Source organism: Saccopteryx bilineata, chromosome 1 (assembly GCF_036850765.1).
Source record: "Saccopteryx bilineata isolate mSacBil1 chromosome 1, mSacBil1_pri_phased_curated, whole genome shotgun sequence".
NCBI classification, from domain to species: Eukaryota; Metazoa; Chordata; class Mammalia; order Chiroptera; family Emballonuridae; genus Saccopteryx; species Saccopteryx bilineata.
This window is the reverse complement of record NC_089490.1, coordinates 94,441,624-94,455,381: the sequence shown is the minus strand read 5'-3', so window position 1 is coordinate 94,455,381 and position 13,758 is coordinate 94,441,624. Positions and strand designations below refer to the sequence as shown.

Sequence of the window (13,758 nt, the reverse complement as noted above, 5' to 3'; positions counted from 1 at the left end):
CATGCTAAGTGAAATAAGGCAGTCAGAAAAAGACAAGTACCATATGATTTAATTTATATTTGGAATCTAATGAATCTAATGAATAGAATTACCTAACAAACAAAACAGAAACAGATTCATAGATACAGAGAACAGACTGACAGCTGTCAGACACAAAGGAGGCTGAGGGTTGGGTGAAAAAGATGAAGGGAATAAGCAAAGATAAAGACAAACTCATAGACACAGGCAGTATGGTGATTAAAAGAGGGAAAGGTGGGGGGTGGAAGGAGGTAGAAAAGGGTAAAGAAGGGATGGATGGTGATAGAAGGAGACTTCATTTAGGGTGGTGGACACACAATACAATATACAGATGATGTATTGTATAATTGTTCACCTGAAATCAATATAGTTTTATTAACTGATGTCACCCCAGTAAATTTAGTAAAAAAGAAATATTGTTAATGATTCAACTTGGAAACAAAAATTTCATACCACTCCTCTGTTAAGGAATATGTCAAAATTGGAAGGTGAGCTGTTAAAAGAGCTGTTATATTAGCAACTACATATGTGGGAAAATCAGAATTCTCTTCATATTGTACAATCAAAACAAAATATGGAAATAAATGGTCTACAGCCATAATTGTAAATGTGTGCATAAACTTAATCGTTCTCATTGCCTTCCAAAGTAAAATATATTAAATATGACCTTACTAAGTGTTTTTATATTGATTAAATACTATGTTTAACTCATTTTACACACTGGAATTTTCCATAAAATTTTATTTGGAAAGAGCTTTATACAATTATTCAATGGTATAAAAATGGAAGAGGACAACAATAACTAGAAATTGTAGGATACATCTTCTATAATCCTGAAGGAAACAAAGATGACCTTTGAGCTGTTTCAGATGAAGAATGTGGATGGGATTACAGAAAATTTATTTCACACAGTATTTTTCTGCATCAGTGATTTTAATATAGATTCTTAGTGGTTATCAGAGACTAGTCAGATAATTTTTTTTTTACACACTGCTGTCTGGATTCTGATCTACTAAATTGTTGGCTCAGCCCTGCTCCTCCATCTCTTTCTTGATCCAGTCTACATAGTTGAGTAGTTTGGTGTAGAAGCCGTACCCTCTGCTACACCCGATGCCCCAGGATACTATGCCGGTGGCCACCCAGCGGTCACTGTTCTCATCCTTCACTACAAAGACCCCTCCGCTATCTCCCTGACAGGCATCCTGCTTTAGAGTCGGTTCTCCAGCACAGAACATGTTTTGAGAGAACACATCATGCCTCTGTTTACTGTGGAGCCAGCTCTCACATAACTCTCGCTGAGCTACAGGCAGACGGACATATTTGAGGTCGTAAGCAAGTCTATGCTCCATTATCCCAAAGCCACTGACATAGCCCATGAGGCCCCTATCATAGAAGGTCTCATTGTCAGGAAGGCAGACAGGGAGAAGGTTGGGGCCCAAGGTGACACTATTTTCCAGTTCCAGGAGGGCTATGTCTCCCTCAAAATTGTGGGCCTCATGCTGGCGGTAGTCTGGGTGGATGCTGACCCTGCGGACAGGGTGGTTTCCTAGTTTCATGATGCGTTCCACACTTGTATCACCCAGGAACACATCTATGGAGGCATTGGCTTGTGCTTGGTGTTCCTTGGGGTAGAGAGTGTGGGCAGCTGTGAGGATCCAGCGGTCGCCCAGCAGGGCTCCACCCCCTCGCCCATAGATGTTGGTGAGTGCTTGCCAGGGAAAGTTGCCTGTCTTCGCCGTTTTGCCTCCAATGATGCGCTGATTCTCAACCACAGGGTGGTCAGGTTTCCCACACACTAGAGAAGGGAAATAAACGGTCTACAGTCAGGCAAGGACATGTCAGTTCCAGGCCCACCCTTCTTCTCTCCTGAGGTCAATCAGTTCCCCTTTATTGGCTTGGGGCCCTCTCCTCTTTCTGCTTCTATTCCAATAACTCCATCTCTGGCTTATTGAGAGCCTGTTCTCCTTGTTTTTGTTTACTTCTTCCTGTTTTTGTTGTTGTTGTTTGTTGGTTACTGTTTTTATTTCTTGATTTCCCATCTGCTCAGTGAAAATGCTGGAATATCAGGACTGCTCTCAGTTCTCTGTGTCTCTCTCTCCCGTTCTCCTGGGACACCCTCTGTCTTTTCCCCTTACTCTTTCTGTCTATTTTCTTTTCTTTTTTTTTTTTTTTAAAATACTTTATTTATTGGTTTTACAGAGACAGGAGAGAAAGGGGAGCATGGAATGGGAAATATCAACTCATAGTTGCTTCATGTTAGTTATTCATTGTTTGCTTGTTGTATGTGCCTTGACCAGGGAAGCCCAGGGTTTCGAACCGGCAACCTTGGCATTCCAGGCCAAAGGTTTATCTATTGCGCCACCACAGGCCAGGCATCTTTCTGTCTATTTTCAACTTCAAGTTAGAGTGTCTCTCCACTTGCTTTGCCTCCACTCTTTGTACATGCTTCTTCTGGTGCCCTAAGGGTTGCAAAAGGCGCCAAGGATGGCTCCAGAGGGTTTCCACTCATTCCACTCACCTGGCAAACACCGCGGAATCTTCTCTCCTTCCTGTTCATTCTTCCAAATGCCCTGGGCTGTGCAGGTGTATACTCCTGAGAGGAGAAGGGCTATGATCAGGCTGGGAGGTAGCGGGTAGGGAAACCAGGCTGCAGAGGTCAGTGAGCACTGATTGTGTTGGGCAGGGAGACTCAGAACCAGCATGGACAAGGATCAAGGAAGGGAAAGTTTCAAATATATGAGTGGAGTATCAAAGTGTAAAGAGGCTTCATGTATATATTTTTGTTTTAATGTTATGTAAAAATATTAGAATACTTAACTATATGTTTGATGTGATCCCTATTTGTGAAAGTAGACACAAAACTTAGTGACTTATCAAACTCTTATCTGACTTGGTATCTCGGTAGTGGGTTTGTAGATAATAATGGTAGCTACATTTCTGATTGTTGACAATGCGTCATGCTTGTTTCTAAGCACTTATCTGCATTATCCCATTGAAGTGCCAGAGTGACACTTGCAGGTAAACATTATTACCCTCATTTTATAGCCAAGGAAACTTGGCTTGTAACTTAAATAATTTATACAAAGTTATATAACTTCTAAGTTCCAGAACCATGATGCAAAGTAAGGTAAAGCCTAGCTCTTAAATAATACCACATACAACCCATATATAAGTTGTTTTCTTTTTTTGCACATTTCAAATCAGAAAGTATGTGATTTAGCTAAGGAATGTTTTAAAGATACCCATAGATGAATGTCAGAGTTGTTTAGTAAAACTAAATGAAAAACATCACAGCATAGCAACCTGGAGAGGTGTGTGGGTAGAATGTTGGGGGAAGTCCCAGTGGTATAGCTATAGTGGTGGTAATGGTTGTGTTGGTGATGTTGGTGATGGTAGTAATGGTGGTGATTGTGTGTTGTTGTTAGTGATGGTTTGTTATTGGGATTAGTGGTGATGGTACTGATGGTATGGTGGTGGTGGTTGTGGGGATGATGGTGGTGGTGTTGATGATGGTAGTGGAGGTGTGGGTGGTGGTGGTGGGGATGATGATAGTGGTGTTGATGATGGTAGTAAAGGTGTGGGTGGTGGTGGGTATGATGGTGGTAGAGATGAATGGGGTGGTGGTGATTGTGGTGGTAAAGATGGTGGTGGGGTGGTGGTGGTGATGGTGGTGGTAGAGATGGTGGTGGGGTGGTAGTGGTGATGATGGTGGTGGGGATGATGGTGGTGGTGATGGTGGTGGTAGAGATGGTGGTGGGGTGGTGGTGGTGATGATGGTGGTGGTGATGATGGTGGTAGAGATGGTGGTGGTGGAGGTGAGAGGGAGCTGTTTTTGAAATTCAAGTTGTTCTTCATCACTCAGGTACTTCCTTCTTTAATCTTCCTAGGTGCCTCTTGGCACTGTTCTTTAGGCCCCTGAAGCCAGTCAGTGTCTTGGGCAGATACCTTCATATATATCCCTCAGGGATTCTATTGGAAGAAATCTCAGAAAATGTCTTGAGAAGATAGAAGGGAAACGTTGCTGTTTGCATGGGTCCATACCTTGCTCAGACTCGCTGCTGCCATCTCTGGTCTTCATCTTGTAATATGGCTCATTGCAGTAGTACTGGATACGAGCCTGGTAGGTGTTCACCCCCTTTGTGGTGGTATAACTGAAGTCTCCATTACGCAGGCTTCGGGGCTGCCCACAGTCCTTGACTGGGAGAGAACACAGGGCCATAGGAGAGCTGACAGTGACAGTTGGAACTTCAGTGGGAGGCATGTGAATTGATTACCCACAGGACAGGCTGAGAACCTTAGAGAAATATGGTCCATTGGGTCTGGGGGAGCTTGTGATAAATGGGAACTGGATGGAGTAAAATTCAGTTGTGGGAAGAGGCTATCAATCCTGCTGAGATGAGGGCTGCCTGGTTCCTGAGATGGACCATTGACTTCAAAGGACAAGTCCAGGGCAGGGTCTTTTTGGGAGAGGTTTACTTCCAGACCCTCCTTTCCCCTTCTCAGTCAAGGTCCTTAAGGTTGGGGGCTAGAGGTCCCCAGGGGCAGAAACATTATGAGTTGTGACTTACTCTTGCACCTGGGCATAGCGCGATGCCACGTGCCATCATCCTGGCAGACAGCTGTGAAGGAGAGCAGCACCTTGCCCCCCTGTTTGAGCACAGGTAGAGGTGCTATTAGTACAAGGAGGCACTGCAGCTCCCTTCCCGCCCCTTCCCACACAGTAGGGAGCTCAGAGACAACTCTCAGTCTCCCAGACTCAGCACCCCTGTGGATATGTCTCTTCCATCCTTCTCCCTAGCCAGTCCTCTCAGACCAGAGTTACACATTGGAGCACTGAGTCACACAGGAGAAAGTCAGAGCAAGAGATAATTGTCAGGCCCAATAATCCTCTCTCTAGACTCTTGTCTGTTTCCACTGAGGTCTAGCTGAATCCCAAAGTTTTATTTATTCAATTTATTTAAATTTTTTTTCTATTATACTTTATATTCAATATATATAATTTTATAGTAGTTTCAGGTTAGACATAGTGGTTAGATAATTATATAATTTACAAAGTGATTTCCCTGATAATTCAAGTACACACCTGGCACCATGTATAATTATTTCAATATTATTGACTGTATTCCCTATGTACTGTACATCCCTGTGACTATTTTATTTTTATTAAGTGAGAAGTGGGAGGCAGAGAGACAGACTCCTGCATGTGCCCTGACTGGGATTCACTCGGCAAGCCCTCTACCCGGGGATGCTTTGCCCATCTGAGGTGTTGCTCTGTTGCTCAGCAACTGAGCTATTTTAGTGTCTGAGGTGAGGTCATGGAGCCATCCTCAGTGCCTGGGGCCAACTTGCTTGAACCATTCAAGTCATGGCTGCGGGAGGGGATTAGAGAGAGCAAGAGAAAGAGAGAGAGAGAGAGAGAGAGAGAGAAGAGGGGGAGGGGGAGAGAAGCAGATGGTTGCTTCTCCTTTATGCCCTGACTAGGAATCAAACTAGGGGCTTCCACATGCTGGGCTGATGCTTTACTGCTGAGCCAACTGGCCAGGGCCCCTGTGACTATTTTAGAGCTATCAATTTGTGTTTTTTTCTTTTTTAAAAATTTATTGATTTTTAGAGAGAGAGAGAGGGTGAGAGAGAAGCATCGATTCATTGTTCTGCTCATTGATGCTTTCACTGGTTGATTGTTGTATGTGCCCTGACCAGGGATGGAACCCACAACATTGGAACATCTGGATGATGTTCTAACCAACTGAACTATCTGGCCAATTTATATTTTTTAATCCCTTCATTGTTTTTACCCATCCCACAATTTTAAATTAGTTTGGAGGCCCATGATTTTAAATAAAAACAAAACAAAACAAGCCTGGTTGTATGTTTTCTGCATTGAAACAGAAGACTCTTTCCTCAAGTAGAACCATTCTGCTCTCTCTGTCGAATTCTCTACCAGGCTATGCCTGCAGTACTCCATCTCTCCTAGACTGCAGTTTTCTTAGGGGTCAGGGCCTTTCCTAAAATACTAGTGCAGCCCAGTCCTCCCCAGGGTACTTGAAACACTGATGTGCTAAGTGCTGTTGCAGTTGAGCAAATAGCAGGGATGAGGCAAGAAAATGACACTGTCGGAAATGAAAAGTATATGGACAATGTGAATGCATTTTATTGAGAACAATGTGTTAGCCCTGGAAAAGATTGCAAGAGAATGTGTGCAAGAACTAGGATGGCCTGACCAGGCAGTGGCGCAGTGGATAGAGCGTCAGACTGGGATGCGGAGGACCCAGGTTCGAGACCCTGAGGTCGCCAGCTTGAGCGTGGGCTCATCTGGTTTGAGCAAAGCTCACCAGCTTGGACCCAAGGTCGCTGGCTTGAGCAAGGGGTTACTCGGTCTGCTGAAGGCCCGTGGTCAAGGCACATATGAGAAAGCAATCAATGAACAACTAAGGTGTCGCAATGCGCAGCGAAAAAATAGTGATTGATGCTTCTCATCTCTCCATTCCTGTCTGTCTGCCCCTGTATTTCCCTCTCTCTGACTCTCTGTCTGTCTCTGTAAAAAAAAAAAAAAAAAAAAAAGAACTAGGATGCCTGAGCAAAGTATTAATACTGTGAGATTCTGTGTGATTTGCTTTAAATACTATGATGTGAATGATAAATGTCAAAGGAAAGGTGGGCATGGTGTAGAAAAGGGAGGGCTGTAACCAGAGCAGAGTATGTCCAGTCTTCTGGGCCCAGGATACCCAGTCGTCTGCTGTAGCAGGAGGCATCTTACAGTAAAGAGCAATTCATCTAGCTCACTCAGTTTGATGTAACTGTCAAAAATGTAAGCTCCGTGAAGGCTGTGTGAATATGTGTGTTTCTTTATACTGTACCTCCTGCATCTAGAATACTGCCTGACACTCAGTAAGCACTTAAAATATTTGTTGAATGAATTAGCTACTACTTAGGGACATACCAAAAGTCTTTCCTCTGATTCTGATTAAGCCTTCCAAGTGAATCTATTGAACAAAGATGGGATGTCCAGTCCCAGGTCTCTGGCTAGAGGTAACTCCAATTGTATGTTTTTCAAAATAGCACTTCAATTTACAAGCTTTTGTGAAATTGGACATTGGGTAAAACCACATTCTTTCTTGAGTCTATAAAGGACAGGATGGTGGGCCCAGGGCGAGACCACCAATGGAGAAAAGTGGTAGATTTAGCCTAGGTCCCTGCTATACAAAATCATTGTGAAGTCAAGTGAGTCACTCCTTATACTCCACTCCCGCCCCGGCCTTTTCAGTTCCTAATTCTACAATGAGTTATTAGACTGGGTCAGTAGTTCTTGAATTGGTTGTACATTAGAATCACCTGGGTGGCTTTAAGTAATCCTGATGCCTAGGCTGCACTCCAGACCAGTGGAATCAGTCTTGAGCAGGGGACCCAGACAGCAGTATGTGCTGTCAAGTTTGAGAACTGGTAGACCAGGTGACCCTTTCAGCGCTACTATCTGTGACACTATTTGGGGCTGAGCCTAAATCTGCTGTTGGATTATACATCTGAATTACTCTTGGAATGCTGAGCCAGCTCTCTCCCTCAGCCCTGGGCTCTTACCTCCATGAGCTGGTAGCCTTGTTTGCAGGTGGCAATGAAATAGTCACGGAACTCGTACTGAGGCTGCAGGTCCTGGATGATGGTGAAGTCGTCTAGAGTTTTGGGCTGAGGGCATTTGATGACTGTGGCAGAGACGAGAGGGCATTTTTATTTCAGAGCCACTTGCCTTCTTTCTCCCTACCTGATCCTGCCCCACTGCTGGCTCGTGGGGGAGGCCCAGGTAACATTACTTGACGTGGTGTAGTGCAGCTTCCAGCCCCGGCTGTCCCCTGACCCATCTGTGAAGAACAGCAGATCCACAGCATTGCTGCTGGTGTCAAGGTCAGTGGGTCTTTTGTTCCCGCAGTATTCACCGATGTTCCTCCCACTGGCATAGATCTGGTGGGGCAAGAGGAAGGGTCATCTCTCCAATGCAGATATTTTCCCAGAGGGCCAGGGCAGTGGCAGTGACAGTGGGAATCTTGCTTTGTATATGTTTTCAGCTGGAGGGGAAAAGGGGTCCCCAGGACACACTTTCAGTTGTGTAGAAGCTTGCCCATCCCATGTGTGATATTGGTCATCCTTGTCCCAACTGGCCAGAGGGTCCGGCTGGCAGTAGGGATGAGAAGTGGGGATGGGAAGGAGAGGGAGGGGTTTCTTTGGGAGTGGGGTGGCTGTACCTGTAGCTGGTCATAGGGGCAGTGTACTTGCTGGTGGTCATCAATTTCAAAAGGCTCTAGGAACTTGAGGTGGACGGTGTAGCCCCGTTCGACTCTGATGCTGTAGTTGCAGCGCAGGTCAGGGGGGTAGGGCTGGGGGTACTCTAGGCTGGATATGTAGCCTGATGGCTCTGTGAACAGCTCACTGCTGCATTCAACTGTGGGAACAGAGCCAGGAGGGGGTCTGTTCAGCCAGAAAGCCCTTGTTCAGCCTCTGCCTCCCTTCCACATCACCCAACCTCACCCTGGCAGGAAAGTCCATCCTTCTGAAGCTCATAGCCTGGACGGCAGGTACAGAAATAGCCGCCGACGTAGTTGTGACAAAGGTGTTGGCATAGGGGCTGGGGATTCTCCTCAACTGTGTTTCGTTGGGAAGCACATTCATCAAGGTCTGGAAGAGATTCCGGAAGGAAGGGTTCAATTCCTGCTAAGGGACTCCTGTAGTGGTGTTGGTCTCGGAGTGGTCACTCACCAGAGGCCACAACACCAAGTCAGCTTCTGACCACCTGGACCTCCAGGCCTCTCTTATGCTTTTTGGAAACTACCCAATGGGGACAGAGCCCAGGTTGACGTGTCCTTTCTGGAAAAACTCCATTGAGGGGAAACATAAAGAAGGCCAGCTTCCTCCTTCTTTGTATCCAAGATTCCCTTTTTTCAGTCCCCATTCAACACGACTGAGGCCTGACAAAGGGCGCACAGGGACCACTCACCCACGGCTTGGTAGTAGGCCAGAAAGCCTTTGTAGAACATGATGGTGCCGTTCTCCTCATTGGAGAAGTCCGTGTGGAAGGTCAGTAGCATCTTGTTTCCTTCTGATATAAATTCTTTCTTTCCTGGGGGGTTGCCCAGGGGAGAGCCTAGTTGCCCACAGAACCTCCCCAGGTTTTTCTTATCAGCAGAGATCTGGTGGAGGAAGGACAAGGGGTAGGAAGAAGGGCTGTTGAGACACATCCTCGGTGGAATGTCAGTGACGGTCCTCCTTCTCTTGTCCTAAACTGTGAATCATGCCCCACTTCTGGAATGGCAGCTAGCTGGTCTCCACTTGCTGGGCTCTGCCTGGTGCAAACTTCACCCGAAGACTTTCATCTGTCCACCCGAGTCTCCCATTGGCTAACTCTTTGCATGTTCTCTTCTGCCTCTTTCTTGTTTATGTTCTCCCAGCGTGTGTCAGACTTTTCTGCATTCCCACCGCCTCCCATGCCTGTCTTCCACTGGAATCCTGGTTGTCTCTACCTGGCTTTTATCTTTCCTTTATTCCTAGAGCCGGAACCGATCTGCTTTAATTTCTATCTTGTTATTCCACCTTACCTTATTCAAACCACTCACATCATCCATGTCTCTTGACACACATAGCTGAATGTGAGTATCTGGGGCCCACCAGCCTTAGCATCAACAACTAGCTTTCCTTATATCCTTTTTTCATGAGTCATTAACCCATCAAAAGCAGACATCTTTTTCCCAATCCTGGCCTTCATTATCTCTGCCACCAAGAGCCCTCCCCAGAACACTGCAAACTTCTCAAGCCCTCTAGACTAGGAATAGATATCATTTTCATGTTATTGTCTCACAGCCTCCTGGGAATGGTATTCCTTGGCCGTGTATAGGTTCTACTTGAACCCTGAATCTAGAATCTCCTTTCTATTGAGTGTAGAAAGACTGGGCTGGGAGGGCACTCTTGGTTGTTACAGAGGGGAGGGGACTGAACCTATTGTCCTTGCTGAAGACTATGCTTGAGCTACCACTGCACACATTTTTCTGCCCACGTTTCTGTGTTCCTGACAAGGCAGGCAGTCATGGTGGTATTCTCCATAGAATCAGGGAAACCGAGGCACAGTCATTTTTCAAAGCAAGAAAACAGACTGGGAAGGTTTTTCTGATTCCTGTAAATGTAAAGTTCCTGAGTGGGGACTATTCCTTTCCTCCCTTGTGTTTCTCTACCCCACTGCTCACGAAGCCCTCTAAAACTGAATGGTGGGCACCATTCATGGCATCACCTGACTCCAAGAACTCCACTCGGCCATCAGCTTATAGGGCTGGGGCTGTGTCCATGGATGGGGAGTGCTATCCAGGGTGGTTAGAGCACAAGTCCTCAGGTTACAGAGCCATCCTGCTCTCCCTCTGCCCTCCCGACCTGCCTTCCTACCTTGACATAGTCATAGAAACAGCCCTCAGAAGGCTCCAGGTCGAACTGCCAGAAGACGAGCTTCACCCTGTATCCCGTGGGGACTGTGATCACAGTAGTTGTCTCAAAGTTGTTGGGGTAAGGCTTGGGGTACAGAGGGGAAGTCACCTCCCCATAGAGTTCCTGATGTGTAGGGATGGAGCCTCCCACCCTGCAGAACAGGACTGATGCCAGGAGGTATAAAAGCCACCTGCCAAAAAGAAAGAGGGTGTCTGGAGGGCTGGTTGGGCAGTGACTGGGGTGGGGGATGGATGGTCACACCACTGGGCATTTTCCTCTCTGCCTGTTCTAAACCTGACAGATGTGCCAGGTGGCTGTGAGTGGAATGGGGAGGCTGGTCTCTGCAGCCGCTGTATTGATTGTTCTCCCCCAGGACAATGTCCAGTCTAGAGGTCCTCACACTGCCTTCACCTCTCTCCCCATACCCCCACCCTGTCCTGTCAAATCTCTCCCCTCCCATTCCCAGAATAAGGCTGGCTTGGGACCAGTTCATTGAGGGTGAGGGTTTCCAGTCATGGTTCTCTGACAGGGCTCCTCAAGGCTCAGCAAAGGCCTCTGGGAGAAGCAGACTCGGGAGTTTGGAGTGGCACACAGAGGACACCCCTGTAGGGCAGAGTGGGTTGTCCCCATTTTGTTGCTCCTCTGCTATGAGCTAGGAGAGAGAAGGGGATGTCACCTCACCTCACATATATAACGTCTCTTTTTGTCCTCAGGAGGAGGGATGGGGGGCTATGTGTTTGAGAGTGTGCATGAGTGTGCACATCGGAATAGATAAGGGCTTTGGGGAGGAGAAGGCTGTTCTTATTTCCCTGAGTAAATTTTGGGTCAAGGTTGCCTCCCATGCCCACGGTTCTCTCCTCTGGTTTCTCCCTCCCTCCTCGGTTCCCGTTAGCCTTACTCACATTTCTCAAGTCCTGTTTTTGGATCCTGGACTCTCCTGACAGCGTCTTCATCCACTCTGTAGAGAGAGAGAGAGAGCAGTCATGCAGAGGAGGGAAGGGGGAGGGAGGGACTGATTGTGGAGGGGGGAGGGGGCACTGTTCCCGGAGAAATGTTGTAGGGAATGAACTATTTGCATAAACAAAACTGAAAAAAAATCTGTTTCCAATTCAACTTAGTTTTGGTTTTGAACTCCCCGATGGTGGTGCCACCTGCTGGCCTATATGGGGAAGGGTCAGTTTTTAGGGACAAGACAGCCTTCAGTTGGAGGCTCAGATGTCTTGTTTCCTAAATCTGATCTGAATTCTCCCTTTCTCCAGGGACCTTCATAGAGGCTGTTGCTGTGTTTACAGGGGTGCCACCCAAAGTGCAGTGGAAATCACAGTTGAGAAGACTCTCTTTTCTGGACTGCTCTTTTTCATTAACCCAGCTTGTCCTGTCCTTACTAACTAGGAGCCCTGGTCCAGGAAAGGCCAGAGTGACGAGGCAGGGGTAGAGGAGGGCAGTGCAGGTGTGAAAGGGGAGAATGGAGTTTGGTTGTATTAGGACCCTGGCTTACTACTTCATGAACTCATGAATGACACTTAGATATAGAACAGGGATTGCTGTGTCTGTTCTAAGACTCTTCCTCCCTTCCTCAATGAATTCAGGCCTGGCAATAACCTTGGCTCTTAGAGAAGCAAAGACAGCTGGGGAGGGGGTACAGACATTCTCTTTTCCTCAGCACCTTGTCCAGGGCTTGAGCCCTCGAGGGTCACAATTACCTGAGGCTAGGCAATAGGGGTGGCTATGGACCAAGAGTTATCTGAGAGGAAGCCAGGTCTCTCGGAGGGAGGAGAGCTCTTGTCTCTTCTATCTACCAGGACCCAGTGTCTTGTTTTAAAGGTTTGCTCTTCATGGGAGCCTTTCTTTGTTAATCCAAATTTGGAGGGACCCGAAATATGGAAGACAGGAACAAGGTCTATCATTTACACATCAAAGCTTTATTGTCTAGCTTGGCCAAGCGGCGGGAACTCCGACAGAAATCTGACAGAGAGTGCGCCGGCCCTTTGTTCTACTTAGTTTTTATAGTTTTGTAAGTGGGAAGTACAAAAGCAAAAATTGCAATTAGGAGCCCCTTACTGCTATTGGTTATAGTCATATGTCCTTTAACATGATAGGACCACATTCAATTTGCAAACCACACATCATTTTGGAGAAAACAAAATTTACAAGTCAACACAATGGTAGAAAGATGTCTCTTTACATATTAAAGGCTTTCCTATATTATCGCCTGACCTGTGGTGGCGCAGTGGATAAAGCGTCGACCTGGAAATGCTGAGGTCGCCGGTTCGAAACCCTGGGCTTGCCTGGTCAAGGCACGTATGGGAGTTGATGCTTAGCTCCTCCCCCTTCTCTCTCTGCCTCTCTCTCCTCTCTCTCCCTCTCTGTCTCTCTCTCCTCCCTAAAAAAATGAATAAATAAAATAAAATAAAAAATATCCAAGCATTTAAAGGCTTTCCTATATTATCTAGTGTTTATCTGCTATCTCTCTGTCCAGAGTCACACACGCATTTACATAGGAGAGGTAGTTTCGGTGGGGACAAATGCCTGCAAATGGCTCATTGCTATAAGAAAAGGTTTATTTTGGCTTTTCTCTTCCTGCACCTGGCTAGCCATTCACCCCTTTCCCCACAGGTGTGGTGGAATGTCTGGGAATCCATGTTTTCCTCCCCTTGCATTTACAATACAATGCCAAGGGCCATCCTGGTCATGCCAATCACACAGTACAGAGACTATTTCTCACAATTTCTCTGCACACCTTAACCCAAATTAATAAAATGTTCTCCAAGCCTCCTAAAATATTAATATTAATTCTGTAGCCTTTGGTACTTTACAACACCTGCGGGTGAAATGGCTCAGTGGCTCCTCATTCTTCATCAACTCTCTCTCCATGGCTCAAATGCTTTTGCATTTCATAGGGAGGTTTGGGCTACAGAGCAGGCCTCTGAGTTCTGAGGTCTTTTCCATGTATCTTGCTTGTTTCCCCTATTAGAGTAATTCCTCCATCCCTGTACCCACCCACCCACTCATTCACCATCAATGGGCAACCTATTTAATGTGCCAGGATCTTTCCTAGGCAATGGACTGCAAGGACTCATGAAGATGGGGCAGATCTCATTAGGCAGTGACCAGGTCATCACCAAGTACAGTAGTTAGAGAGCAGATGAGCTCTGAAAGATGCAAGGTTAACTAAGGTCAGGAGGATTCCTCCAGCAGGCTTATATGTTGGAGCTGAGGAATGACTCTTATGGCAGGGTTGACCCATGACATGATCCTGTCAGGTCAGGAAGAACAAAAGATAGA

The 13,758-nt window shown here is 46.4% G+C and overlaps 1 protein-coding gene across 1 annotated transcript; it reads right to left on the bottom strand.

The window, feature by feature from the left end:
- Positions 1-739: 739 nt before the first annotated feature.
- C1R (complement C1r) lies at positions 740-11,529 on the bottom strand. The gene is made up of 11 exons (XM_066260142.1): positions 11,376-11,529; positions 10,435-10,663; positions 9,002-9,194; positions 8,536-8,682; positions 8,253-8,449; positions 7,824-7,971; positions 7,594-7,715; positions 4,587-4,665; positions 4,060-4,215; positions 2,537-2,611; positions 740-1,813 (listed from the first exon to the last, which is right to left on the bottom strand). Coding segments are annotated over exons 1-11 (2,118 nt in total). The 5' UTR covers positions 11,378-11,529; the 3' UTR covers positions 740-1,043.
- Between the last annotated feature and the right edge of the window lie 2,229 nt (positions 11,530-13,758).

Bases quoted from the DNA above. Each gene is read 5' to 3' on its own strand.
- C1R (XM_066260142.1), bottom strand. The intron at 9,195-10,434 runs GTAGGAAGGCAG...TTCCTCCACCAG, and splicing joins GTTTCTATGACTATGTCAAG to ATCTCTGCTGATAAGAAAAA. The intron at 7,716-7,823 runs GTAATGTTACCT...TCTCTGCCACAG, and splicing joins GCTGCACTACACCACGTCAA to TCATCAAATGCCCTCAGCCC.